This window comes from Macaca fascicularis, chromosome 2, assembly GCF_037993035.2.
Source record: "Macaca fascicularis isolate 582-1 chromosome 2, T2T-MFA8v1.1".
In the NCBI taxonomy this organism is placed as follows: domain Eukaryota; kingdom Metazoa; phylum Chordata; class Mammalia; order Primates; family Cercopithecidae; genus Macaca; species Macaca fascicularis.
Window position 1 is genome coordinate 142,610,487 of NC_088376.1, and position 27,208 is coordinate 142,637,694.

Here is a 27,208-nt window from a genome sequence, read left to right on the forward strand (position 1 = left end):
TATCTTACAGCTAAAGAACTAAGGAACAGAGAAGTTGAATAGTATGCCCAAGGTCACTCAGCTAGTAAGCAGAGGAGCCAGGTTGAAGGCCAGGACGTCTGGCTTCAGCACTATACTCAGCCATTCTACCATGTGCCCCTTCTGAGCTAACTCATAGACTGTAACATTTTTCAAATAAATCATTCAACTATTCTAGTTTCAGACACACAGACCTCTCTATAGTTCACAAGTTTCACAAGGCCTAAAAGCACACAATAAAAAGTCTTACAAGAGATTGCAAGTAGAAAGTGCCTGCAAAATAACCTGCAGAGACTCCACAGGGTGAGCCCAGGCAGAAGGCATCACCAGGGGACCCACCGTATAGGCCAGGTAGTTGGCAGAACCAGTATCTAGTCTGGGCTCCATTCTTTCCCTCCTGGCCTGAGTTCCCTCATTTGTGCTCCTCTAGAGACCTTATAAGGTCCTTCCCTGCCAACCATTTGATATGAGCTGGTGGACACATGTCCAAATCCTTTCATCTTGGAGCTTCTCCATCCCAAATTGTGTCACTTCCTTCAGGGAACTTTCCATGGTTTCTTGCTGAGGTGTGAGATAAGCAACTACAATCTTCTTTGAGGTGCCTCATTCGAGGGCCTCAAGTTTTGCAGCCTCTCTCCCCACTACGAGACAGGAAGGAAAGAGAGTAGAAAAAAGAGTGAGGCCCCAGGAGAACGGTTAATTCTCTGACCTGTATAACGGTAGATACATATGCTCTGTTTAAGAAGCATGAATTATTATAGCTGTGAAACACAAGGCTATAAAGCATCTATGTGCTGAAAACCAGTCAACCTAAACACAGAAGAAGCAACGATTAAGAGAAAACATATAACACATTAGATTTCTGCAACAAAGAAGAAACCTCCTCATCTACCGGTAGTGGTAGACTGTCAGATGGAATGCAGTAGACTGCTAGATGGAATTAGTTTCCTAATAATGCAGGTGGTTCTTTAACTTCAGAAAGTGTAACACACTAATATGCCACACAAAAGAACATGCCTGCTTTGTCCAATTTCAGACAGATTAGATCTAAGGTATAGAGAAATCAGTTTGTTTTATCCTAAGCAATGCATGTTATACAACAGCAGCATCCGAAATGCAAAGGCGACTTCTAGGTCAACTAAAACCAAACCACCAACAACACAGGGTACAGACTACATTCACTGAAAGATTTGCTCCAGAATCAATCACTTATATTGCTTAGAATAGCTGTATAAAACTGTCAGTCCTGACTGCAAGAACACATATGGTTCTAAGTATTACTTGAAGTGAGAAAAGTAGACACGGTTTAGTCTCACTATGGATCTATCACATTCTTTTATTCTCACAATCTTCTGTGTTCTTCTGTGACAATTCATTAGCAAGTTATGAGAGAATAAAGCAATTAGCTTATACCAAATGGCATTTTTACTTAAACATTATTTTCAGAGAACCACTTGAAGACTTCCATGATTTTATTTGGACGTTTTGAAAGTGGATAAGTGCTAAGAGCCCAATTCTGTATGTTCTGCTGCTTGATTAGATGCCATGTTTACTTCCTTTACTGAGTATAAAGTGGAGACTGTCCATGGAAAGAAGTGTTATTTATAATCGCATGCTACCAGATGGCCTATCTCCTTTCCACATCCCTAAAAAGGTCCAAAAAAAATGTCTTCCATGGATTAGATTTCAGAGTAAGGTATAATTTCATAGCTTGCTAGCTTATTTTATTTGAATTTTCATTATACATAAAACATAATACTCATAATTAACATATATCAAGTGTTTACTACATGACAGCCTCTATCCTAGACCTTTTCTCTGTAGCATCTCCTTGAAACCTCCAATAACTCCATAAAGGGTATTACTATTTCCTCACTTACAGATGAGGAAGCTGGGTGAAAGGTTAACTAACTTGCTCCAGGTTATTCAGCTAGTAGGTGGCTGAGCTATGACCTAAATCCAGGTCCCACTCCAAACTGCATGCTTTTAACCATCATGCTATACTTCCTCCTTAATTATGTATATGTATTTATTGCTATAAATGTATATGTATGTAAACCCACTGAGGTGGGTTTTGCTTGCTCTTTTAACATCTGCAAGCTCCTTAAGAAAAGAGGATTTTGTCTGTTAGATTCCCAGAACCCAGCACACAAATCTGGCATTCAGTAGCTTGCCAGTAAATTTTGCTGAATGGATAGGAGAATACCCTTGCATAAAACTTCTATGTGTGCATCTGCATATTCCCATATTTAAAAGGCATCCATACATCCACATGAAAAAAATCATAGCATAATTTGGTAACAAAAAAAGACAATTTAACTATTCTATTTTCTCTTCTTAATAACCTGGTTTTATTTTCAGATCCTTAGGGAAAGAACAAATGAGTCATACTATGACATGGGGAAGTCACTAAAAGTAAGCTATAGGAATGGGAAATGGCACTATATTACTTTACAATTCATTAACAAGTCAGACGTCAGATATAAAAACTAGCTTGCCAAATCAATAATTTTAAAAAATAATCTAATGGAAATAAGAGGTTAGGAAGGTAAGAAGGACAAGAAACTGATTTAAAATCTCAAGAGATCGAAAACCATAGAAAAAATTCACTGCCTCTCTCTTGCTTTTGGAAGAAGCCACTGTATGACATAGCAATTCCCATTTCTTAAATTATCTTTATATTTATAACAAGTCTTGAGATGCCTGATTTAACATATGGGGCTTGTGACAAAATACTACTAGAAGGAAATAAGTAGACTTTCGTATTTTGTATTTGAAATAACATCTGGAATCCAGTAAACATTAACAATCTGGGGATCAGAAGATCTGGGATTTAATCCTGACCACAAATCAAGTTCAAAATCTCGGCTAAGTCAAAACCTCTAGAGCTCCACACCATAAAAAATGAGTCCAAGACCACGTCTTCTTTTTTGCATAATCAGGAATATTTTGAGGATATGAGAACGAGAGGGGGCGGAGCGGTGGGGAAAACGCATGCGTGAACACTTAGAGCTCTTCAGGGGAGAAAAGTCCCATATAAATGCAAAGCTTTAAGACATTGACTTCACTCCTCACTCCTCATTTTGTTCACTCCAGAAGCACAGCAGTCTGGAGTAAAGTCAGGACTATTACACAGGGATGCAGGGTCTGAGGCATATACTTTTAACCCGAAACACATTTCACACTAAAAATCTATAAAGCTACAGTGGGGAAGGGCTTGGGGGCCATCTTTAAGTTGACAGAGACCACTCTTCCTCCCCAAACCATTTGTGATGACTCAGGAGTACTGTGGGAAAACTGTTTATGAATATGGACTACTGTATGTGAGAAAATGTAAGGAAGAGAATTATTGTGTGAGTTGGAGTATATATGTATATTAATCTTTGCTTACAGCCAAGAGTGATGAGACCGAACTCTATCTGAAAATCTTAAGCAGCAATCACAGGCTGAGACAATGCAGGAACATTTGGGGTTAACTGTAATTCACTGCCAAAAAAAAACAATCTGTCCAGGGAGATCCCAGGTCATGAAGAAGATGGAAAGGAAGGAACACGGAAGTGGAAGACAGGATGCCAGTCCTGGCAAAGGGTCTGGCCCTCCAAACAGTGCATACATTTCCTTTCTTTTTTTTTTTTTTTTTTTTTGAGACAAGAGTTTTGCTCTGTCATCTAGGCTGGAATGTAGTAGCGCGATCTCAGCTCACTGTAACCTCTGCCTCCTGGGTTCAAGTGATTCTTGTGCCTCAGCCTCCCAAGTAGCTGGGACTACAGGTGCATGCCACCACACCCAGCTAATTTTTGTATATTTTATTAGGGACAGAGTTTCACCATGTTAGGTCTCAAACTCCTGACCTCATGTGATCCGCCCACCTCGTCCCCCCAAAATGCTGGGATTACGGATATGAGCTACTGCACCCAGCCGAGAGCCTAAATTTATGTTCTCAATTCATACTTCAAACCACACCAAGACAAGAGATAAAAATCCTCAAGCAACTGACCCAAACTGGCGGCCTAATTCTACCTGAATTCCCAGAGTACCCTTCCTCTGCCCAGAAAAGCTGCTCAGACATGGCCTGTCAGCTGTGGATGCAACTAAGGGAGCCAAGAGACACAGGCTTTCAAGCCGTCACACTGAAATTTCCCCATGGCCTTTCCAGGTGAAGAAAAGTACAGGAAAGGAATAAACAATCTTTTCATTGAAAGAAATCCAAAAACCTGGGCTTTGGTTCTGGCTTCCTAAGCATCAGTGGAGCAAAAGTGCCTATTACCATGGAAATGATAAGAAACCACCATTAGGAATTCTGAGATTCAAATTCTCTGAAGGCAAGGACTGTGTGATGTTTATGGTTGCCACTAGCACAGAGCAGGTGCTCAAAAATGCTATTAAACAAACGAAAGAAAAAGAACATAATCTGGTCTACTACATAACAAGAGGCAATGCTGAAGGGGAAAGGATTTTCCAAAGGGAGATGTTCTGACTGAGAGGCACTTAGAAACCATAATCTGCTCTCATTTACCGAGTGCTTGCTGTATGGTGGGCACAGTGAGTTAACCTTTCTTTTTAATCCTTAGAACAGCTCGATATTGTTGAATCTTACTATTACTCCATTTTATAGACAAGGAAACAGAAGCAAAGGATTTCACCCCCTGGCCCTAAGATAGCAGAGCTGGGATGTGGACCTAGGTGGAAATCATTTTATTTTATTTTATTTTTATTATAGTTTAAGTTCTAGGGTGCATGTGCACAACGTGCAGGTTTGTTACATATGTATACATGTGCCTTGTTGGTGTGCTACACCCATGAACTTGTCATTTACATTAGGTATTTCTCCTAATGCTACCCCTCCCCCCTCCCCCCACTCCACAACAGGCCCTAGTGTGTGATGTTCCCCACCCTGTGTCCAAGTGCTCTCATTGTTCAATTCCCACCTATGAGTGAGAACATGCGGTGTTTGGTTTTCCGTCCTTGCGATAGTTTGCTCAGAATGATGGCTTCCAGCTTCATCCATGTCCCAACGAAGGACATGAACTCATCCTTGTTTATGGCTGCATAGTATTCCACGGTGTATATGTGCCACATTTTCTTAATCCAGTTTATCATTGATGGACATTTGGGTTGGTTCCAAGTCTTTGCTTTTGTGAATAGTGCCCCAATAAACATACGTGTGCATGTTTCTTTATAGTAGTAGCATGATTTATAAGCCTTTGGGTATACACCCAGTAATGGGATCGCTGGGTCAAATGGTATTTCCAGTTCTAGATCCTTGAGGAATTGCCACACTGTCTTCCACGATGGTTGAACTAGTTTACACTCTGTGGAAATCATTTTAAAACCACCCTCTTAACCATGTTACTGTCAGTTGCAGCCTCCATCACTGCCTACTTTGCAAGCCAGCAGCAGACCCAAGGGCAGTTCCCCAGATTTACTGCACCCTTAGGAATGGCTTGCTACATCCTCAGCACAACTTATAGATGAAGCAGTAAGCCTACAAGGGTGACATAACTCACCTAGGGCCCCACGACATTTTAAAGCTAAATCTCAGATGGAAACCCAGGCGACTGACCTCACTTTCATCACTTAACCATGACTCTGTTATTCAGTGCAGCAGAAAGAACTTTACTGAGAATGACGAATAACTACATTAGCAAACGCTCTGCTCTTTTTTTTAATGTTTCTGTTATAAGCCCAACCCATTCTGCTCACTTGCTGCCATCCCAATCTTATAGCATATGGCTCTCCCTTCCCAGGAGTGTGAACACTGTGAAAAGGTAACCAATAAAAGCCCCTTTCTTCAGCACACTGAAGTAAGGAAGACAATTTACCAGTCACTCTCCAAAGCCTCTAGCTGGTAAGCTAAAGGAAATTCTTGAAACAGTTCTACTGCTCCGTAAGAAGTAGGAAAATATGTTGCAGAAAAACGAGAAGAAAGAAGTGCACATACACACATGCTTCCCTCTCATTGTATTTACTTTGGGTATGGAAAAGTCATCACACTTCAGGACTGAAGGGTAAATGGAGGGCAGCTATGGCTCAGGGCACTGATTAGGCATTTACTTAAGAAACTAAAAGAAGTGGGGAAAGAAAGAAGAAAATCCTTTCACCACTTACCTTGAATTCCTCAAAAGGCTGGACCCTGTCTTCTTCATCTTTGGATCCCTCGGACCTATCATAGTTACCTTGCCAATTGCTGCCATTCTTTCTAAAGGCACCTCCTCCAAGAAGCCTTCACAGCTCCAACTGGTAGAGAGTAGAGAGGTCACCAAGGCTCCACCTCAATCATATCCATAACAAATCTTACCATAGTGCATCTTGATTCATCTGAATGGCACTCAATCTTTCCTTAACAAACTAGGAGCTTCTTAACAGCAAGACTTGTGTTACACATCTCTGTATCCCAAGAGTATATATATCCTGATACTACAGTAGATACTCAGGAAATGTAGGCTGACTCCAGTGCTACAGGGCTTTGCCTTGGGCCCTGTCCCATTCATACTATATCAATGACTTTAAAACAGCCAAATCTGTTGGTTATAATAAATTGGAAGGGAAAGCTACCACCATTGAAGACAGCACTGATAGCCAGAATGATTTCTATAAGCTGTCTCTCAAGGTTGAAACCCATAAACAAAATGAAATCTCATGGAGACATGAGATAGGCATTGCATGAAGTTTCAAAATGCACGTACAAAACAAAGAAAAGATTCAAAATTTTTAAAAATATTTCTTAAAAAATAACTGCATGTAAAAAATAGCTACATAAAAAAAAAAATTGCCGTGTAACAACAACATTAGGGGAGACCTAGCCTGAGATCAACATGGAAGAAAAATGCAAGTTTTATTTGGCTACAAGCTTAACAGGAACCATCAGTGGGATACTGTTCTTCGTTACTACTGCAGCTACTACTCATAGTAACAGTAGTAGTGCCCATAGTAGTGGTAGTGTAGCACTGATAGCAATTAGGATGGAAGCTACCATGTATCACATGCTATTTGCCAAACATTGTGCTAAGTACCGTACTATACTCTCTCACTTCCTTACAACTCTATGAAGTAGGAATCTTCATCTCCATTTAAGAAGGAAGCAAACTGAGTCTCAGAGCAGTTAAGTGACTTGCACAGGGTCACACATCTGGCAAGCCACAGTTACAGTGACAAGATTCAAACCCAGCTTGATTGGCATCCACTAACCAAACCCTTAACTGCTGACATAATCTGAGACCTGATGAGACAGAATAAATAAAAAAAGGATAGCCCCACTATTATTTGCATCTATCCAACAACATCTAGAACACTGTGTATAAGAACACTGTGTATAATTCTGGGTGTCCATTTACAAAAAGGGACATTTTCCCTCAATTCATGTTATTCAGAGGAATGTAACTGGGTTGCCCTGAATTGCAAACCCAGTTATCCCAGGTGCAGCAGAAGAATGGGAATGCTTATCTAGAAACAGAAAAATGGGTGGGGCAGGGGAGACACGACAACTGTCCTTAGGTATCTCAAGAGCTTGTATGTACAAGGCAGAAGGAAGATACTTTCTTATTCTCAGCAATGGCAGAATGAGGGCCACTGAGTTGACACTTCAAGGAGGATTTGAGTTGGACAGAGGAACCTTCAGTGAGAACATCTGACAAGGCAGTAAGTTGCCCCAAGTGTTGGGGAGAGCTTATTCACCAAGAAGCTTTTAGCAAGAGGTTGCAGGACCACAGCTGTCAGGGGTATCAAAGAAGGAATTCCTACAGGGTGAGAGGTTAGAGGAGGTTTCCACTTCCCACCTTTCAGATACCCCCCTGACCCTCCAAACTAAGGAGGCCATGGTACATTTTGGTGTTCTGCTCTTTTTGCTCAGGAACAATCAGTAGTTGTAACATGAGGCTCTGAGGGTAATTTTGTCCTGAACTGGAAACAAATGGTATTTCTAACATCGTCCAAAGAGTAACTGGAATTAGAATTCGTTCTTTTCAAGCAAGAAGCATATGTTTGGATAACGTGTTTGGAAATGTGTCTGCAGGATCTAAATATCTGAACCATACATTTGAGTTTATTTCTACTTCTCAATAGTTCTATTTTATTGGATGAAGAACCTTGCAACTGATCCACAGTGAAAAATTACAATGGGCAAATATTAGTACTTCCTCCAGAAGACATTCATCTTCCACTAGGGATAAGGAGATAAAACTATTTTCCCAAACATAGCCCCAAAAGGCTGTTATTTTGATCACCTTGTTTTGCCCTTGGCATTTACTATGTATAACTTGTAGCCGTATTAAATTTATTATCAGACGAACTTCATTATCACTTTCGTGCTTTTTTTCATTTTGAACACTAGGTTAGTTCTCCATCAAACTGATTTATTCATGTCCTCAGAATGTCCTGATCAAAAACATATGAGTGGGCCAGGCACAGTGGCTCATGCCTGTAATCCTAGCACTTTGGGAGGCTGAGACAGGTGAATCATCTGAGGTCAGGAGTTCGAGACCAGCCTGACCAACACAGTGAAACCCCATCTCAACTGAAAATACAAAATTAGCCAGGCGTGGTGGCATATGACACATGCCTGTAATCCTGCTTGGGAGGCTGAGGCAGAAGAATCACTTGAACCCAGGAGGTGGAGGTTGCAGTGAGTTGAGATAGTGCCACTGCACTCCAGTCTGGGCAACAAGAAGGAAACTGTCTCCAAAAATCAAAACAAAACAAAACAAAAAACATGTGAGTGAAGGCCTTATGGGCAGGGAGAAATTCTCAATCAACTTCCTCCCTCGGCCCCCAGCACATACTAGGTACTCAATGAATGCTTGCTTGAAATGATGAGACTGTTGATGGGACCATCAATTGGTATGAAAGTCTTAATTAAGGAGAAAGATGACATGATATTTACTGGTTTTTGCCAGACTGAGAAAATGGCAGTCTCATTGCCTGGGCAGAAGAAGATCAGGAGGCAAGCTAAGTAACAGTCTCATGCTTCTGTTGCACACTGAGACACAGTGGTGGGAGGCCAGAGGATCACAGGGAAGAGGAACAATCAAGTGTGGAGTTTAGAGGATCTAAAAAACTACTGTGAGTCCAAGCCCTAAGCCCTATCATGCAATGACAAAGAAGGATCTGAGCAGGGTCAACAAGTATGGCATCTGCAAGCATGAGTATACATGCTAATCTCTGGCCAGAGAACTGGTATGTGCCCCAAATGTACTTAATGTGCTATGTGTGGATAGGCAAGAGCTCAGAGGGGTGGCCTCTGCACACCACGGAGGACAGACAAGGAGGGCTTATCCCAGGTCGATTTTATTTTTTGTGTGTATTTTGTTTATTTTTTGACACCGGGTCTGGCTCTGTTGCCCAGGCTGGAGTTCAGTGGTGTGATCTCGGCTTATTGCAACCTCCGCCTCCCAGGCTCAAACCATCCTCGCACCTCAATCTCCCAAGTAGCTGGGACTACAGGCATGTGCCACCATGCCCAGCTAACTTTTTGTGTTTTCTGTAAAGATGAGATTTTGCCATGTTGCCCAGGCTGGTCTCAAACTCCTGAGCTCAAGCGATCCTCCCACTCAGCCTCCCAGAGTGCTGGGATTACAGGCATGAGCCACTGCACCCAGCATATCCCAGGTCAATTCCATACATCAAACAACCCTGAGAAACAGAGGACACTTTCCAAAATATCGAGAGCTATACAATCTATTAGACAATCAAATTCCACATTAACGGAAGCAAAACAAACTGAATTTCTGGCTAAAATGTGGTAAGTAGCAGAGATTCATTCAGAGGAGGAATACGTTTTGGAAAACTTTGATCTCACTGGGCTTTGATGAGCAAGGTTTTCATTGAGAGAATGAGTATGTGATAAGCCAACAAAAGGTAAGGGTAAGAGGAATATCAGCAATCAGTATTTATAAATATCATTTACTTCCCCTCTGCTTCTTTTTTCTTTTTTTCCCCCATGCCTCTGAAGACCAACGTTTCTCATTAACTCTGCTGATGGAAGTAAGCAATATTATAATTAGATAGCCAAAACATAATATAAACAAAAACAGTAAAATAACAACAGTCCTCTGGAAGTGATATAAAGTTTGCACATACAGTGACAAATTAAATTTCACAAAATTTCATCCAGTATAATTATTTCCAATTTGTAGACAAGGAAAATGAAGATATATTCCAAATTTAGCAGTAGTCCTTTAACATTAAGTGGCAGAGCTGTAATCCAAGTTATTTTGGTTAAGTCCAAAATTAGAGTTCTTTCCCTGACAGCCAAGCGTGGTGGCTCACACCTGTAATCCCAGCACTTTGGGAGGCAGAGGCGGGTGGATCACCAGAGGTTAGGAGTTCAAGACCAGCCTGACCAACATGGTGAAGCCTCGTCTCTACTAAAAATACAAAAAAAATTAGCTGGGCATGGTAGCACGGGCACCTGTAATCCCAGCTATTCGGGAGGCTGAGGAGAATTGCTTGTACCTGGGAGGCGGAGGTTGCAGTGAGCCAAGGTTGTGCCACTACACTCCATCCTGGGTGACAGAGCAAGCTTCCACCTCAAATAAAACAAAAACAAAATTAGAGTTCTTTCCCTGAGAAAAAGACGCCACCTAAATGCAACTGTGTCCCTAACAGAGAGGGAAAGATATCACAGATCGCCCCATCCTGTCACATCATCAACTGAACAAGTCAGCAGGGTACCTTGGTACTGAAAGTGAGTACGCAGATGTGGGAAATTAGAATGTTATATAACCTCTACATGTTTCTTTAACTGAAAGCACTACATGGCACCACAGATTAATATTCGTCTCAGACTTAGGTAACTGAGAAGCAAATAACCACAAACTACATTTGCAAAAACCAATTATTGGGTTAAAATACATTGCAGCACTGGCCATATACTAGATTGTGTCTGTGAGGAGGGGAATGAGGCCACCTTAATGTAGCACCTCCACAGGACACACACATAGTACACACACACACACACACACACACACACACACACACACACACACACACGCTAACCAAGCTGATCCTTTTTTCACATGGACAAATACCTCATCTTCTTTTAGATGTGTACAAAGCACACACGGCTGTTTCCACAACCTGCTTTTGCCATAAATGACTGCCCAATAAAATAAAAACTAATGATTAACTTTTGTGCCCTGGAAATCACTGAATAAGAAAAATATATTTCCTGAATAGCCTTTGCATATAGGGCACTGATATTCCCAAGCTCTCCAAAGAAGCTTTAAAATGACTTGCCGTTGTGAGTTAGTCACAGAACTAACATAAATACATGACATAGAAGAGGTCAGTTCCTGAATTGAAATATTTACTAACCACACGGATATTTTGGTTCTAAACTTTCCCTGAAAATGTCTCTTCTAACCAGCCTCTGCTTATGAAACACCTGGAGTCTGGACAGTCACCAAACTCCCCCAATCCCGTATATCTGGAACTGGTATTACTGTAGGGTCAATAATTATATACAGGTTATTTGCTAAGCACTAGAGATACACAGTCCATTAGGGAAGAAAAGCAAATAAATTAAGATCTCAAAGAGAAATAGGACTTAACCAGACCCGATGAGAACTACCACAGCTGTGAAGAATTGCAGGGCTCAAATCCTAGAGAGGTGAAACTGTTGTCCTTAGAGATCTACTGCCTCAAATGGCAGATGTAAGGCTGAGAAGCTGAGCAGAACTTTCAATAGACTTATGGCCTGAGGAAATAAAACATTGGAGTTCAAGGCCCTCCAAGGTGGAGGATCTATGGTAAAACCCCTAGACTTTTGGCTGGCACCCGGAAGAACCATACCCAGGGGGAACTTGGAATAGTCTGGCCATTACAGGGTCTGAAGCTCTGCTTCAAATCATCTCAATTCCTGACTAGATTAAAGCTAATCTGAAATAGAAGTTTCTAGAAGCAAAGGTAAATCCTCTCCAGAGACACATCACACTATCTAGATCTCAAATTACCTCCACAAATTTTCACATAAAATGTCTGACACTCAGTCAAAACTAACCAGGCATGTGAGAGAAAAAGATGTGACTGAAAGCCAAGAACAACAGAAACAGATCAACCTGGTGGCCAGATATCAGAGTTATCAGACAAAGTTTAAAAAATGATGACTGAAAAACACAGTGAAATAGCCCTGCACACTGACCAGAGCAGCTTAAATAAAACATACCGATGATATCAAGCACTGATGAGAAGAACAGTTTTTATTCTTTTTCTTTGGCTAAAAGAGACAGAAAGTAAACACAGTAAACTATTAACATTATATAGTAGGTACACAGTTATCTATTATACTATTTTCTGTACTATTCTGAATTTTTGTAACATTTCATAATTAACTGTTTAAAAAAGAAAAAAAAAGATGTGGCTAGAGAGATCAGCGAGGGTTAAATTATGTTAGCCTTCAGAAGTCATGTGCAAGAATTTATACTTAATCAGCCAGGTGCAGTGTCCCACATCTGTACTCCCAGCACTTTAGGAGGCCAAGGCGGGAGGACTGCTTGAGGCCGGGAGTTCAAGACCAGCCTGTGTAACAGAGCAAGACCCCATCTCCACAAAAATTAAAAATAAAAGTAATAAGACCTGGCATGGTGGTTCACACACCTGTAATCCCAGAACTTTGGGGGGCCAAGGCGGGCAGATCACCTGAGGTCAGGAGTTTAAGACCAGTCTGGCCAACATGGCAAAACCCCATTTCTACTAAAAATACAAAAATTAGCTGGGTGTGGTGGTGGGCACCTGTAATCCCAGCTACTTGGAAGGCTGAGTCATGAGAATCACTTGAACATGGGAGGCAGAGGCTGCAGTGAGCTGAGATCACACCACTGCACTCCAGCCTGAGGGATAGAGTGAGACTCTCTCTCCAAAAAATAATAATAATAATAATAAAAAGATAAAAGTAATAAGTTTTTAAAAAATATTTTACACTTTATTCTTCAGGTAATAAGAAGGCATTAAAGGATTTTAAACAGCGGAGTGACCGCATGTGACTTGCTCTCTATATAGATCAGTCTAGTCTCAATATGACAAAGAGAGGGAAGGCAAGGGAGCCCTCTGGGAGGCTGCTGCAGTAACCCAGATAAGGGATGATCATGGCTTTTCTGCTGGCAATGAAGAATAGCTGTAAAGACCTGAATTACAGAGTATGAATTGTCTAAGGATTTGGGGTTTAGTTCTCAAAACTGCTAAATTATATCCCAGTCAAATGAGGAAGCAAAGGAGGCCACTGGGACAAAGAGAAACCTAAAATGAGAACAATTTCATTAGAGCAAGGGCAACATCCAGGATAAAGCCTGGGATTGGTAAAAAGAAAAATGTGAATTTTTCTGTAAATCCTTAGAAGAAACACAAGTAGTTCTAAAACTGAAAGCTAACAAGCACTCAGCTCCACACCAGATGGTCAGATAGATACATTCACAACTTGCCAGCATTCTAAGGCCTTGTGCACCCCCTTCCAAGCATGCAGATGCTTTTATCTGAGAGGAAAAAAATTCTACTTCTGATTCTGACAGCAAATGCCAAGTCACATCTTGCCAGTAGAGAATGACATCTCCCAACCACAAACCCACCTAAAATTTTACAACCTTATTTTCATTTTGACCACTACTTCCACCAGCCCTGCTGGAAATTAAAAGAAACTGAGGAGGGATGACAGTTTCTGAAGAACTCAGCTTTTTTATCTGCACCCCCCCCCAAAAGTAGATCTGTTTCTCTAGATTATTCATGAGCAGCCCATGTGTTATTCTGTGAAGAAAAATTAAGCATACCAAACAACTTTATTCCCATATTCTGAAAAATGAACCTCAGGCAGAGTCTATTTCTTCAATTGCTCTATAATCCTATATTGAGAAAATACTTAAGAATTAATTTTCTTTATCATTACCCTTTGAGCCTTTTCAAAAGGTTCAGGTTTAAAATTAAGCACATCAAGTACCCAGTCTAGCTAGTTTGGTTATAAATATACATTCCTGGAACTGACTTATGAATGGCTACTTTGCTAGAGATAGGATTTTGCATGATATTTTCCCCCCAATCTGTTCACACCATAAAAAATATTCAGAGATGTTCTTTTTAAAGGAAGAACTTTCCACACACATGCCCATGTAGTGTCTCAATTTGTATACATTCTGCTGGGATAGTTTGGTTTTAGAGGCAGGGTAGTATACTATTTGCATTCAACTTTTTTCACATGCCAGAATAAGTAAAACTGAGACAAACATGATTGTCTTCTGTTCCCAAGGTATAAGGTGCCTTGACCTGACATACTAAGAGGTTCAGGAATTAATCACTAAATGACACAACTTCCTGCTTCAACATTTAACCAGAAAACACCCTTTCTCATTCTCTCCAAACAATGCTGCTGAATCAAAATTTCAACCCATCAGAACTCAGGCAACTAGAGGCATGATAAATACCATCTAACAGATCTTAATAGTTAATAATAAAACAGTAATAAACTTTATAATTATTTATATATCACGCTTTGATCAAATTTACGAGACTGAATACAATTTCTAAAGTTATAGGCAGATTTCCTCAAATAGTTATCACCATCACAATCCTGGAAAAGATAAGATGCTCACAGACATTTTTGCAAAATGCTCTAAGGTTGAAATAAGAAACATGTGCTTAACGCCCCTTTAGGGAAATCCCAAGATTAATTTCCAGAGTATGTAAATACCCTTTGGAAATACATGAAAGTCTGGCTGCAGACTGCCCAGAGGACAGATGCTACCATTCCAAGATACATGCTCTGCGAATAATACTCACCGGGTTAAGCGTTTCTTCAACAGAATGATGAACGGTCCACCAGTCTGAAGTCCATTCCCACGCGTTCCCCACTATGTTGTATAAGCCATAACCATTGGGAGGGAAGGCATCAACCTAAAAATAAAGAAAGGAAAAATGCTGTCAAACTATTCACCTGGTTTAGAAAAAGTCTTCAGTGCAGAAATGCAACAAGAGCTTTAATTTCAGAGTATGAATACTGATTTTTATTCCAATAGTCAAAGTACAATTCGGCCAACATAAAGACAAAGAAAGGGGCATTTTTTTTTTTTTTTTTTGGCTTTGAGCTCTTAGAGAATTCAGAAACCTAAAGAGAGTTCATATTAAATGGCATGAAAGTCAGATAAATTATTCCTAATAGAGTTACTAATATTATCATAAATTAAAAATTTGTATCAAACATTGGGTGAGTAGGGGGAGGATAGAAGATACTTAGACTTTCAAAATCATTCACAGGAAAATCCCATTGGACCCAATATGAGTCTTGCCATCAGAGCTCAACTTTCCTGGCCACAAAATGTCTTTCAGCACTGAGAGACCCCAAGTCAGTCAGCTCTGTCCTCTCCACAAGTTTCTGCCAACTCATCATCTTATCTTAAGCCTCAAAACTTAAGGGGATTTGTTTTTATAAAGAAAATGTGAATTCATTATCAACTATATTGGTAATAGAGGGTTTTCAGTCTCTGAAACCTGAGTCTCAGGCAAAGTGTATGTATTCTTCAGCAGAAAATTATACATTTCAAAGGCAGGTCAGACAGTCTGCCACATAATACTGTCACAAACACGGGACCAAAGTGTAGAGTTTTTATAAAAGCGGGGAGAGCAAGAGAAAAAAAAAATCTAACTGAACAATAGTAAATGCAGAAAGTTTTGCTGGCTTAATGGCTTAACATTTTTCTCAACATTTTAAAACGGAAATTCTCAAACATAAAGGAAAATTTCATTTTTAAAATGAAAAATATATATACATATATCAAGTAATCCTTGGGGGTTTAACAATCTTTTTGTAAATCCATGCTTTTTCCATACTAAATGAAGTAGAATGCAAGGAATGAATAAACTAAAATTCATTCCATGTGGCTTCAGATGGTTTCACATCTACACATGAATATGGAAGCATCTGATGCTTGGGCAATTCAGAGCACTCCAATCAAAGTCACGAAGCTAGTGTGAAAAGAACTTAATCTGGATGAGTTGGAAAGCTGAAAATTCTCACCACACTGCTTCCAAAATCAGCAATCATTATGGAAACAGCAGTACTTATTCATTGGTTCATTCAGTAATTCCATGCACAGTGACTAAAGACAGGGAAGGCTTCAATGACAAATAATGAATGACCTCAACTAGTTTAATGAGGGAGAAAAAAAGAATATGCCCAAAACTCAAAATCCAATTCTGAAAGGCAGAATGGGATGAGTAGGGTAAGAGAGGGAAATAAAATGTCAGAGAAATTCACAAGAGGGAGAAATTTCTGGCTGAAGGCATTCTCCTTTACAAAAGTAGAGCTGTGTGGGCAGATTTCGAATAGGGCTCAGAGTTCAAAAGAGAAAGAAGAGGCCACAGACATAAACAACTTTTTCAACAATTTGGAGAGGATCCAAAAAAACATGGTAGAGTAATAGCTGGAAGGAGTAGGAAGGAAAAGAAGAAATTCAGTTATTTTAGGAAGAAAAGGAAAGGAGCCAGGGGAGCAAGTGCAGTTAAAAGATGAAACATGCCAGGTACAGTGGCTCATGCCTGTAATCCTAGCACTTTGAGAGGTCAAGGTGAGTGGATCACCTGGGGTTAGGAGTTCAAGACTAGCCTGGCCAACATGGTGAAACCCTGTCTCTACTAAAAATACAAAAAAATTAGCCAGGCAGGTGCATGGCCCATGCCTGTAATCCCAGCTACTCAGGAGGCTGAGGTAGGAGAATTGCTTGAACCCAGGAGGCGGAGGTTCCAGTGAGTCAAGATGGCACCACTGCAGTCCAGGCTGGGTGACACAGCGAGATTACATCTCAAACAAACAAACAAAAACAGATGAAACACATGCTGGAGGAAGGAATCATTTTCCAGACTCAAAGAGCACAGGTGGAAGTGCTCTCAAATCCGTCTGCCTGAGGTCCTATCTGTGCACCAACACTATTTTTTTTTTTTAGATAGGGTCTTGCTCTGTCACCCAGACGGGAGTACAGTGATGCGATCACAGTTCACTGCAGCCTCAACTTCCCAAGCTCAAGCGATCCTCCCAGCTCAGCCTCCTGAGTAGCTGGGACCACAAGTGTGCACGACCACACCCAACTAATTTTTGGAATTTTTTATAGAGATGGGGTCTCCCCATGTTGCCCAGGCTGGTCTTGAACTCCTAGGTTCAAACAAACCTCTTGTCTCAGCCTCTCGAAGTGCTGGGATTATAAGCATGAGGCACCAGACCCAGTGACACCAACAGTTAACAGCTAACATTAGGCAAGCAACTTAACCTATATGGGTTAAGTAACTTAACCTATATTTTGTCTGTAAAATGGGAAAAATAATAGTACCTACTCAAGGGTTTGGGTATTTTTTTCTTTACCCACCTTAAATAATTTGATGTTTAAGTGAGGTAGAATGTGGAGGTCACCACCCCTAAAATTACCATACATGAGTATACCACTAAGGAAAATAAAAATTTTAACTGCCTGCTGTTAAACCAATCCACTAACTAAAGCTTCCTCTCAGGAGCCTCAAAAGCAAACAAATGTATATGAGAATACTCCTGGCACATTTTCAGATGAATGAGCTGATATGCATTAAAGCCAAAACTAATCATTGTGTAACAAGCAGCATAGCAAAATGTAAATTCTTTAGGCTCACTGGGGTCAAAATAGTTTGCTCAATATAAAATCAGATCTAGCTGGGTCTGGTGGCTCATGCCAGTAATCCCAGCACTTTGGGAGGCTGAGGAAGAAGGATAGCTTGAGGCCAGGAGTTCAAGACCAACCTAGGAAATACAATGAGACCCCACCTCCATAAAAAAAAAAATATTTTTTTTAGAGATGGAGTCTCTGTCACCCAGGCTGGAGTGCAGTGGCCTGATCTCAGCTCACTGCAATCTCTGCCTCCTGGGTTCAAGTGATTCTCCTGCCTCAGTCTCCTGAGTAGCTGGGATTATAGGTGCATGCTGCCACGCCCGGCTAATTTTTTTGTATTTTAGTAGAGACGGGGTTTCACTGCATTTCCCATCTGGTCTCCAAATCCTGAGTTCAGGCAATCCACCTGCCTCGGCCTCCCAAAGGGCTGGGATTACAGGCATGAGCCACTGTGCCTTGCCCCACCAAAATTTTTAAATTAACTGGGCATGGTGGTGTGCCCCTGTAGTCCCAGCTACTTGGGAGGCTGGGGTTGTAGAATCACTTGAGCCCAGGAGGCTGAGGTTGCAGCAAGCTGTGATCATGCCACTGCATTCCAGCCTGGGCAACAGAACAGGATCCTGTCTCAAATAAATAAAATCAGACCTGAAATAATAAATACATGAAATATCAGATCAGGAAGCTATTTCCCTGTAGTCCATTTCATCATCGAAGTTAAATTCCTGCTCCAATTGACCAGAGCATGTGGATACAAAAGAGCAGCTTAGGTGGACTTGAGATACTAGGTGTAAACGATTTCCATAAGATAGAGATCTCATTAAGTCTCATTCTAAACACAGATGGCAGCTGTCTCTCTGGCTGGCTTGCTTGCTTTTTCCTTTAGTCCTGTTTGTCAAATTGGTTCCTTTAGGACTCCCAGTAAATGTTCTAATTTGTTTTAGTAACTTCCATGGCAACTTCTTCAGGTTAATTTCCTACACATATGCTGAACTTCCAGTTAAATATTCCAATTCTAAACATCTGTAGAGTGTCCTTATTTCATACTGAACAACGTGTTTTTTGAAAAGGTACACTGATTTTAAAAGAGTAAATGGCTCTATATTCCTTGGTAGCTCATGTAATTAAATAGAAAAGAAACTCTGTAGCTGCAAAGTGCTGTCAAATATGCATAACTGTCCAAGAAAACCTTGTCATGGCCTTTTGCTAAAATGAACAGGCACTTATATCATTTGTTTGGTTCATCAAAAATGCTTATCACAGGCCAGGCGCAGTGGCTCACGCCTGTAATCCCAGCACTTTGGGAGGCCGAGGCAGGTGGATTGCCTGAGCTCAGGATTCGGAGACCAGACTTGGAAACACACTAAAACTTTTTGTTTTATCAGCCAGGCGTGGCAGCGTGCACCTGTAATCCCAGCTACTCAGGAGGCTGAGACAGGATAATCGCTTGAACCCAGGAGGCAGAGACTGGAGTGAGACAAGATCACGCCATTGCACTCTAGCCTCGGCAAGAGTAAGACTCCACCTCAAAAAAAAGAAAAAGAAAAAGAAAAGAAATGATTATCACGGTCTTGTCCAAATGAGGGCCACAAAGGCCATCGCCTGTGTCTTTGGAACAGAGCTCACCCATCTTTCAGGACCAACTGATCCTGTTCAACTGCTGATCACATGGACCCTTCTGCACTTTGGCTTTCAAAGCGTTTATTTGAATATTTGCTACTAGGACAACTAAGAATTGCATCTACAGCTCCACCCAGGCCCATACCTAGGCTTCAAGCTGTACTGCAGCTGCCTTGCTTGTCACACCCCGGCATGCATGAGGGGGATGCAGGCGGCTAAGGCCCTTTTCCTGCCAGCGTCTCTAGTGTGTCCACTGCCTAAGAAGGCCGAATATGGGCCTGGTAGCCCAGTGCCATCCATTTTCAGGGTCAGATGCATCCACAGGTCAGTTGTTATACACTCCTTAGCAGAGTCTGACTTTAATGGCTACTGTCCTGCTGTCTGTAACAACCAATACCTTTCCTGGTGTCTAATGAGCATCCACAGCAGGTACCTTCACTGACATTCTGTGCATCCTGCAGTACCACTTCTGCTGAACCAAAAGTAGCTCGCTGGGCACCTTCATTCCACACCCAGCTCTATACCAGCAAGCCGGGCTTCCTACCCATTTAAAGTTTGAGAAAAGGTTGAGATCATTTTTTTCCCAAGACCTCTAATCAGTCACTTTTTCTAATAAAACGATTCACCTGCAATAGTAGTTCATTCTAAGGGAAACATCAGAGGAAACAGCTACTAGGTTTGATAAGTCATTTGCCGCTACCAAATAACGCATCCATTTCCCATGAGTTTGTGTTGGTTTATTACATATGCAACTCACATACATGGAATTTTATACACATATGCACTCATATACTTATTTAAGGGACAAATACTCTCATGCAGTATTTTGTTTCTTATATTAATTCCACCCTAAGAAGAATAATGCTTTATTTATTCATTCATTCATTCATTCATTCATTCGATACAGAATCTCACTCTGTCGCCCAAGTTAGAGTGCAGTAGTGCAATCTCGGCTCACTGCAACCTCCACCTCCAGGGTTCAGACAATTCTCTTACCTCAGTCTCCCACATAGCTGGGATTACAGGTGCCCACCACAATGCCTGGTTAATTTTTACATTATTACTAGAGGCAGGGTTTCATCACGTTGGCCAGGCTGGTCTTGAACTCCTGACCTCAGGTGATCAACCAGCCTCAGCCTCCCAAAGTGCTGGGATTACAGGTATGAGCCATCGTGCCTGGGCCACAACTATAATGTTTTAACTACTATAGCTAAAAATAGTCTTTCATTTCTGTTAGGTCAAGTGCCTCTTTGTTCTTCATCTTTTCTAAAAATCTCTTGTTCTTTCTCTATTGCTTGTTTAGTTTTTCAGTTTAAATCTTGGAATCACTTGGTGATGTTTCCAATAGCTTGTCTGTGTCACACTTAGAAATAAATTTTGATCCCTGCACTTTGGGAGGCCAAGGCAGGTGGATCACCTGAGGTCAGGAGTTTGAGACCAGCCTGGCCAAGACAATGAAACCCCATCTCTACTAAAAATACAAAAAATTAGCCGGGCTTGGTGGCAGGTGCCTGTAATCCCAGCTACTTGGGAGGCTGAGGTGGAAGAATCGCTTGAACCTGGGAGGTGGAGGTTTCCGTGAGCCAAGATCGTGCCACTGTGCTGCAGCCTGGGCAACAAAAGTGCAACTCCGTCTCAAAAAAAGGAAACGAAAAAGAAAGAAATTTTTGGAAGAACAATTACTGCATGAAACAAAAAGACAAATTTTTTTTAAATGACTACTGTTAGAAGGGTTGTTGGAAGAAAATTAGTCTCTGTAACAACAAACCTAGTAAAGGGCTATTTCTCCACCACAAGATTTCCTTTCTCACAGTGTTAAGAAAAAATAAAAATGTGTTTGCTATGCTGTGAATAATGGTGTCCCCTCGAAAATTCATATTGAGACTTAATCCCCAATGCAACAGAATTAACTTGATTTTTTGTTGTTGTTGTTGTTTTTGTTTGTTTGTTTTGAGACAGAGTCTTGGTCTGTCACCCAGGCTGGAGTGCAGTGGCACAATCTCGGCTCGCTGCAACCTCCGCCTCCTGGGTTCAAGTGATTCTCCTGCCTTAGCCTCCAGAGTAGCTGGGATTACAGGTGCCTGCCACCACGCCTGACTAATTTTTGTATTATTACAAAAGACAGGGGTTTGCCGTGTTGGCCAGGCTGGTCTCAAACTCCTGACCTCAAGTAATACACCTGCCTCGGCCTCCCAAAGTGCTGGGATTATACACGTGAACCACTGTGCCCCATTGGGGATTAACTTAATCCTCAATGCAAGTATGGCCTCTGAGGGTGTGACAAAATCATGAGGGCTCCTCCCTCGCGAGTGGGAATAGCACCATTATAAAAGAGCTCAAGGTTGAAGGGAGTGCTCTTTTGTCTTTCTTCTGCCTTCTGCCAGGTGAGGACACAGCGTTAGTCCCCTGTGGCAGATACAGTCAACCCAATCATACTGGTGCCTTGGTCTTGGACTTCCCAGCCTCCAGAACTGTAAGAAATAAATGTCTGTTGTTTATAAATTATCCAGTCTGTGGTATTTTGTTACAGCAGCACAAAGGGACTAAGACACTCTTTAACACGGCTTTATGAGTGTATGATTATGCCAACAAAAGGACGGTGAGAAAGGAACTCTTGTACACCCATAGAGGAAACCATGCCCCAAGTGTTCTGCAAAATAATTCAACCATATATCTGAAACTCTTCCCAAGAAAGTTTTATAACCTTTGACTCAATTATTTTACTGCTGGGAATCTATCTTTAAAAAATCATCAAAGAGCTGGGTGCAGTGGCTCATGCCTATAATCCCAACACTTTGGGCGGCTGAGGCAGGAGGATCACCTGAAGTCAGCATTTCAAGACCAGCCTGGCCAACATGGTGAAACCCTGTCTCTAATAAAAACAAAAAAATTAGCCAGGCATGGTGGTGTGCACCTGTCATCCCAGCTACTTGGGAGGTTGAAATGGGAGAATTGCTTGAACCCAGGAGACAGAGGTTGCAGTGACCCAAGATTACATCACTGCACTACAGCCTGGGTGACAGAGTGAGACTCCGTTTCAAAACTAACTAAATAAATAGATAGATAATTAAGCAAATAAAATGGCTCAAGGTTGAAGTGAGTGCTCTTTTGCCCTTCTTCTGCCTTCTGCCAGGAGAGTTCCTTCTGGTGGATGCAGCCAACATCAATCATGCTAGTGCCTTGGTCTTGGACTTCCCAGCCTCCAGAATTGTGAGAAATAAATTTCTGTTGTTTACAAATTATCCAGTCTGTGGTATTTTCTTATAGCAGCACAAAGGGACTAAGACTAAGTCATGGCTTTATGAGTATATGATTATGCCAACAAAAGAACGGTGAGAAAAGAACTCTTATACACCCACAGAGGAAAACATGGCCCAAGCGTTCTGGAAAACAATTTGGCCATATATCTGAAACTCTTACCAAGAAAGTTTTCTAGGCCGGGCGCGGTGGCTCACGCCTATAATCCCAGCACTTTGGGAGGCCGAGACGGGCGGATCACAAGGTCAGGAGATCGAGACCATCCGGGCGAGGTGGCGGGCGCCTGTAGTCCCAGCTACTCGGGAGGCTGAGGCAGGAGAATGGCGTGAACCCGGGAGGCGGAGCTTGCAGTGAGCTGAGATCCGGCCACTGCACTCCAGCCCGGGCGACAGAGCGAGACTCCGTCTCAAAAAAAATTAAAAAAAAAAAAAAAAAAAAAAAAAAGAAAGTTTTCTAGCCTTTGACTGAATTATTTCACTGCTGGGAATCTATCTTTCAAAAATCATCAAAGATGTAGGTTAATATTTATGTACAAGATATTCACTATAGAAAAAAAAACAAAAACAGAAATAACCTGTTTCTGATAAATACATTGGGGCTTATTTATATGATAGGTTACCCAGCTGCTGAAAGACAATGTATTTGTGGCATACTGCTAATGACAGATGAAACGTTTCTGATATAGTCCCTGCCTATAATTTAAAACTATTTAAAATAGTACGATTTTAAATACTGTATCCAGTCTGACCTAAATGCAATATGTAAAAAAATATGATACATATACACCAGAAACACATATGCTGGCAAATATGGTAGTTAAGAGCATGGGCTTTGGAAACAAACCGACCTGGTTCAAATTCCAGCTGTGCCGCTTTCCAGCTGTGTAACCTTGTGCAAGTTAGTTAACCTCTCTGTGCCTCAGAATGCTCACCTGGAAAATGGGGATAATAGTACCTACCTTACAGAGTTGAATGGACAGTAAATGAGACAATTCATGCAAATGCCTTAGCACAATGCCCGGCACGTTGCAAGCACTCAACAACTACAAGTCATTATTAGCATCATCAACACAGAGAACAAACGGGGAAGAAATGCACCGATATACTAACAGGGGTTATTTCTGGGTGGTAGAATTCCAGGTCGGTTTAGCTTTCTCCTTTATAGTCTTCTTGTTTTTCCAAATATTCTACAATAAGTATTATGGAATTAGAAAAGAAAATCCATTATACAAAAAGAGCATCTGATTAATTATTAGTATTTACTACGTGCAACAGTGAATGCATACACGAAGGGAACACCATGTGAGTCAGAAAATGAGCAATGCCTTTCACCCATGTCTACTGGGAGCCGCAGTTCTCAGCAGCTGCCACCCTCCTGCAGAGGTCTCATTACTCACGGGCGCAGTTCCTTGGAAGCCATCCTCGCCAGTGTTGGTCACCGGAAACTCGCCCTGCCAAATGTTGGCATAATGCTGGCCTTTGGGCTGCAGTTTGTTGCCCCAGGGGAAAAGTCTGTCAGAAGAGACATAGGCATCAGCCTGTCAAACAGGCACAGGTTTTGGATTAAAGTCAAGAGAAGGGATGCAATGAAAAAGAGAACATTGCTCACTTGTTCTGAGTGAGCCTTTTCAAATATATATATAAATAAATAAAGCTTTTAATCAAGATTTATTTTCAATTTCCTTATAACTTCTCATGTCACATCCACAACAGCCTCAGTCTTGCCCAGGTACTCAGGAGGCCTGAAATAAATCACAAAACTAAAAGAAGGACTTATAGAAAGCTGGGAGAGTAGACCTCACTTTGGACTTATATGGTAGCGTGATCAGGCACCACCACACCACACTTTTTTATAAAGCCTGCGCTATTTTAAGGAGCCTTTCCTAGAAGATGTGAACCCAACATGAGTTTTCTGTCTCATGGCTCTAGAAGCAGAGAAATACTGCTGCTTCAGGAGATGCCCAAAATAAGAAAATGCTAAAAGCAAGGCAGTCTGCCAAGCTCTAAGCAGTGATATGTAACTCAAGGGGGTTGAATTGCTAGGACTTGCTTCGGGGCTGCAGGGAGCCCACTTGGCCAGACACTTGGTTTAGGGGTGATAAAAGATTTGTGAACCATTCTCCAGTGTCTTCTAAGTAATTTTGTAGAAAAATAAGAAAAAGAATTATTGTCGTTACTAACTTTCTAACCAAAGTAAGTTCCATGGAGTTTTTTGTTGTTGTTTGTTTGTTCAAATGATCAACATATTGTCAGGCAAGATGAGACCCTCTAAGTACCTATTGTGCAGGCCTCCCCGACAGCTGTATTCCCACTCGGCTTCCGTGGGCAGCCGCTTCCCTGCCCACGTGCAGTAGGCAACCGCATCATTCCAGGAGACATGGAGAACTGGATGATCCGGCCTGGGGAACAGCAAAAGTAGAATGAAAAGCAGCAACAGAACAGGAAGCAGGAACTGGCTTCAGCAAAGCGCCCATAATCCCCCTCATTTCAATCTGTGACACTGAGGTCATCCTGGTCCTGAAGTCAAACCCCAGCCATGCTACATCTGTCACACTCCACCAAAGGTTTCTGACAACCCAGGCTCCAAAATGGGTTACAGTTCCACTGGGAACTAGACTGAAAACATTTCTTCACTTTGTAGGCTTGGACTCCCACAGAATTTCATTGCTATGGCAGATGCAGAGATACTCCAGCTGCTAGGAGGGCCATCAGCAGAAGCTTCTAGCTCCTTTGGGGTTTAGCAGAGCTGACAGCCATCTCAGAGCCACCAGTGACTAACCAACCACAGCAGGGGCATACAGACCCAGCCATTTCAGCCTACAGTGGCTCAACCTAAGGGCCATATACACCCTAGAGGCTCCTGTATTGGCTGGAGCTTGGTTGGACCTGCATTGTGGCTTTGATTTTTCCCTCTGCCTGGTCCTGCTCTGGCCCCCTCCTTTCCACAGGTGTGGAGCCCTACCATTCTGCATCCTAAACTCCAACTCAGCCTCTGTTTCCACAGAACCCAACCTGTGACCCTTGGCTTTCAATTCTGTGTCTTTCTACTTTTCCTCTACAGGTGGCCAGTCTTTTTTTCCTGAGGGTATAAAGGGTGTGGAAGCTTGGTTTAAACACACACACACACACACACACACACAGAAAAAGGGGATAGACTTATTCACCCAGCACTAGATGGCTTTGGATGAATTCCCTGCTCACTTTTTTTAAAGTGGGCTACACATTCCTAGTCCATTCCTTATACACCTTTCAATTCCCCACAGTAATTACACCAGGCCTTCCATTTATTCTTTCAACAAACATCTACTGAGTACCCATCACGTGCCAGTCACTGTTTCCCAGCACAGACAAGAGATGTACTCTTCTCAGAAGACCCATTGGTGTTGACTGCATGAATAACATACATTTCCCTTTGGGTTTTCCTTCCTCCCTTAGCTTTTTCCTCTGTTACTAAATTCAGGAAAGCAGATATTAACTGGGAGCTAAGAAGCCAAGTCCACCTGAGAAGCCCAGGAATCCTATAACTTTCCACCTTGAAGACTAATTTCAGCACAGAGGTTTCCAACTCAGGCTTTGAAAGACGTTTGACTTTTGTCAAGGGGCTATATCCCTAAAGCTGAACTTCCTATACTCCCAGCTCCCTGACAATGAGGGCAATAACCAGGAATGTTGTTAAAAATAGTGACTTAAAAATGGCATCTGAAAAATTAGGTTAGAAGAGCAGGTTTCTTGGGCTGCTGAGATGCTGAGTCCTAACCCAAACCTTGCTCCAACTCCAGAGTTTGAAGTGTTACTCTATTTTTGCTTGAGATAATTATTTCCTTGCCACCCTGGAGACTTGCTGACCGACTTGGCTCTCTGTGGTTTTCCAGTTAGATGGTGGCTTCAAAGAATTCCAATCCGGGACTAAAGATCATGTGAATCCTATACCCAAGGCCTAGGCTTCTACAGTGGCAACCTGGCAGGACACAATTAATTATCCATAAGACAGATGTCTTCTTCCTCATAATGACCCACTAATAAGAGAGAATAGAAACAGAATGTAAAGATTAAACATGTCATGAGATTTGGAATAGGCCTCTCAAAAGGAGCAGGGAAACTGGGAAGAGGCAACTCTTTGACAGGCCAAATGAGGAAGGAAAGAGGCCACTAATTAAGAGCCTTCTTATGAGCAAGTTGCAATGTTTGGGTCTTTACATACATTATTTCCCGCCATCTTATTTTCCTACCAATTACAGTTTGTCATTCTCACCATTTTACAGATGAAGACGCCCACTGAGTTCTTTTGCCAGAGCAAAGGGTATCTATTTTGCAATGGAACTTGTCAACTGGGGAAGGAGGGACCAGCCTCACCTGTGCCGAACAGTAGAGTCAGGCCCTTCTGGGTGTCTCCAGTTAGCGCCTTTCACAGGTAACCACCAGGGAGCAGCTGCAACCTCAAAGCAACCCAGAACAGGCTGATGTTAGCTACTAACATCAACTCTAGAAAAACATCAACTTAGTGCATGCAGCAAAAATCTCAATGTCTTCAACTTCCATTTGGGTTACCAAACAAATACATTTGCCAGAATACCAAAAAAAAAAAAAAAAAGACTTATATGTAAATAAATCTTTAACAAAAAAGTATTACTTAATATCATAAAGCATCACAGTGAACAAATAAATACGTATTTAAATGGTGTTTATCTGTAAGAATTTTTTTTTTTGAGA

The 27,208-nt window shown here is 41.6% G+C and overlaps 1 protein-coding gene across 10 annotated transcripts in view; it reads right to left on the reverse strand.

The window, feature by feature from the left end:
- SUMF1 (sulfatase modifying factor 1) overlaps nucleotides 1-27,208 on the reverse strand; it is a 114,135-nt gene that overhangs the window by 31,342 nt on the left and 55,585 nt on the right. For 6 of the 10 annotated variants that reach the window (XM_045384780.3, XM_005547654.4, XM_045384779.3 and 3 more), the window contains 4 exons: nucleotides 26,852-26,934; nucleotides 24,775-24,897; nucleotides 23,896-24,010; nucleotides 14,776-14,889 (listed from right to left, as the gene is read on the reverse strand). In XM_045384780.3, coding sequence (XP_045240715.2) covers nucleotides 14,776-14,889; nucleotides 23,896-24,010; nucleotides 24,775-24,897; nucleotides 26,852-26,934 — 435 coding nt within the window. The remainder of the gene's footprint in view (nucleotides 1-14,775; nucleotides 14,890-23,895; nucleotides 24,011-24,774; nucleotides 24,898-26,851; nucleotides 26,935-27,208) is intronic. The other 4 variants (XM_074032758.1, XM_074032757.1, XM_074032756.1 and 1 more) reach the window with 1 other exon arrangement.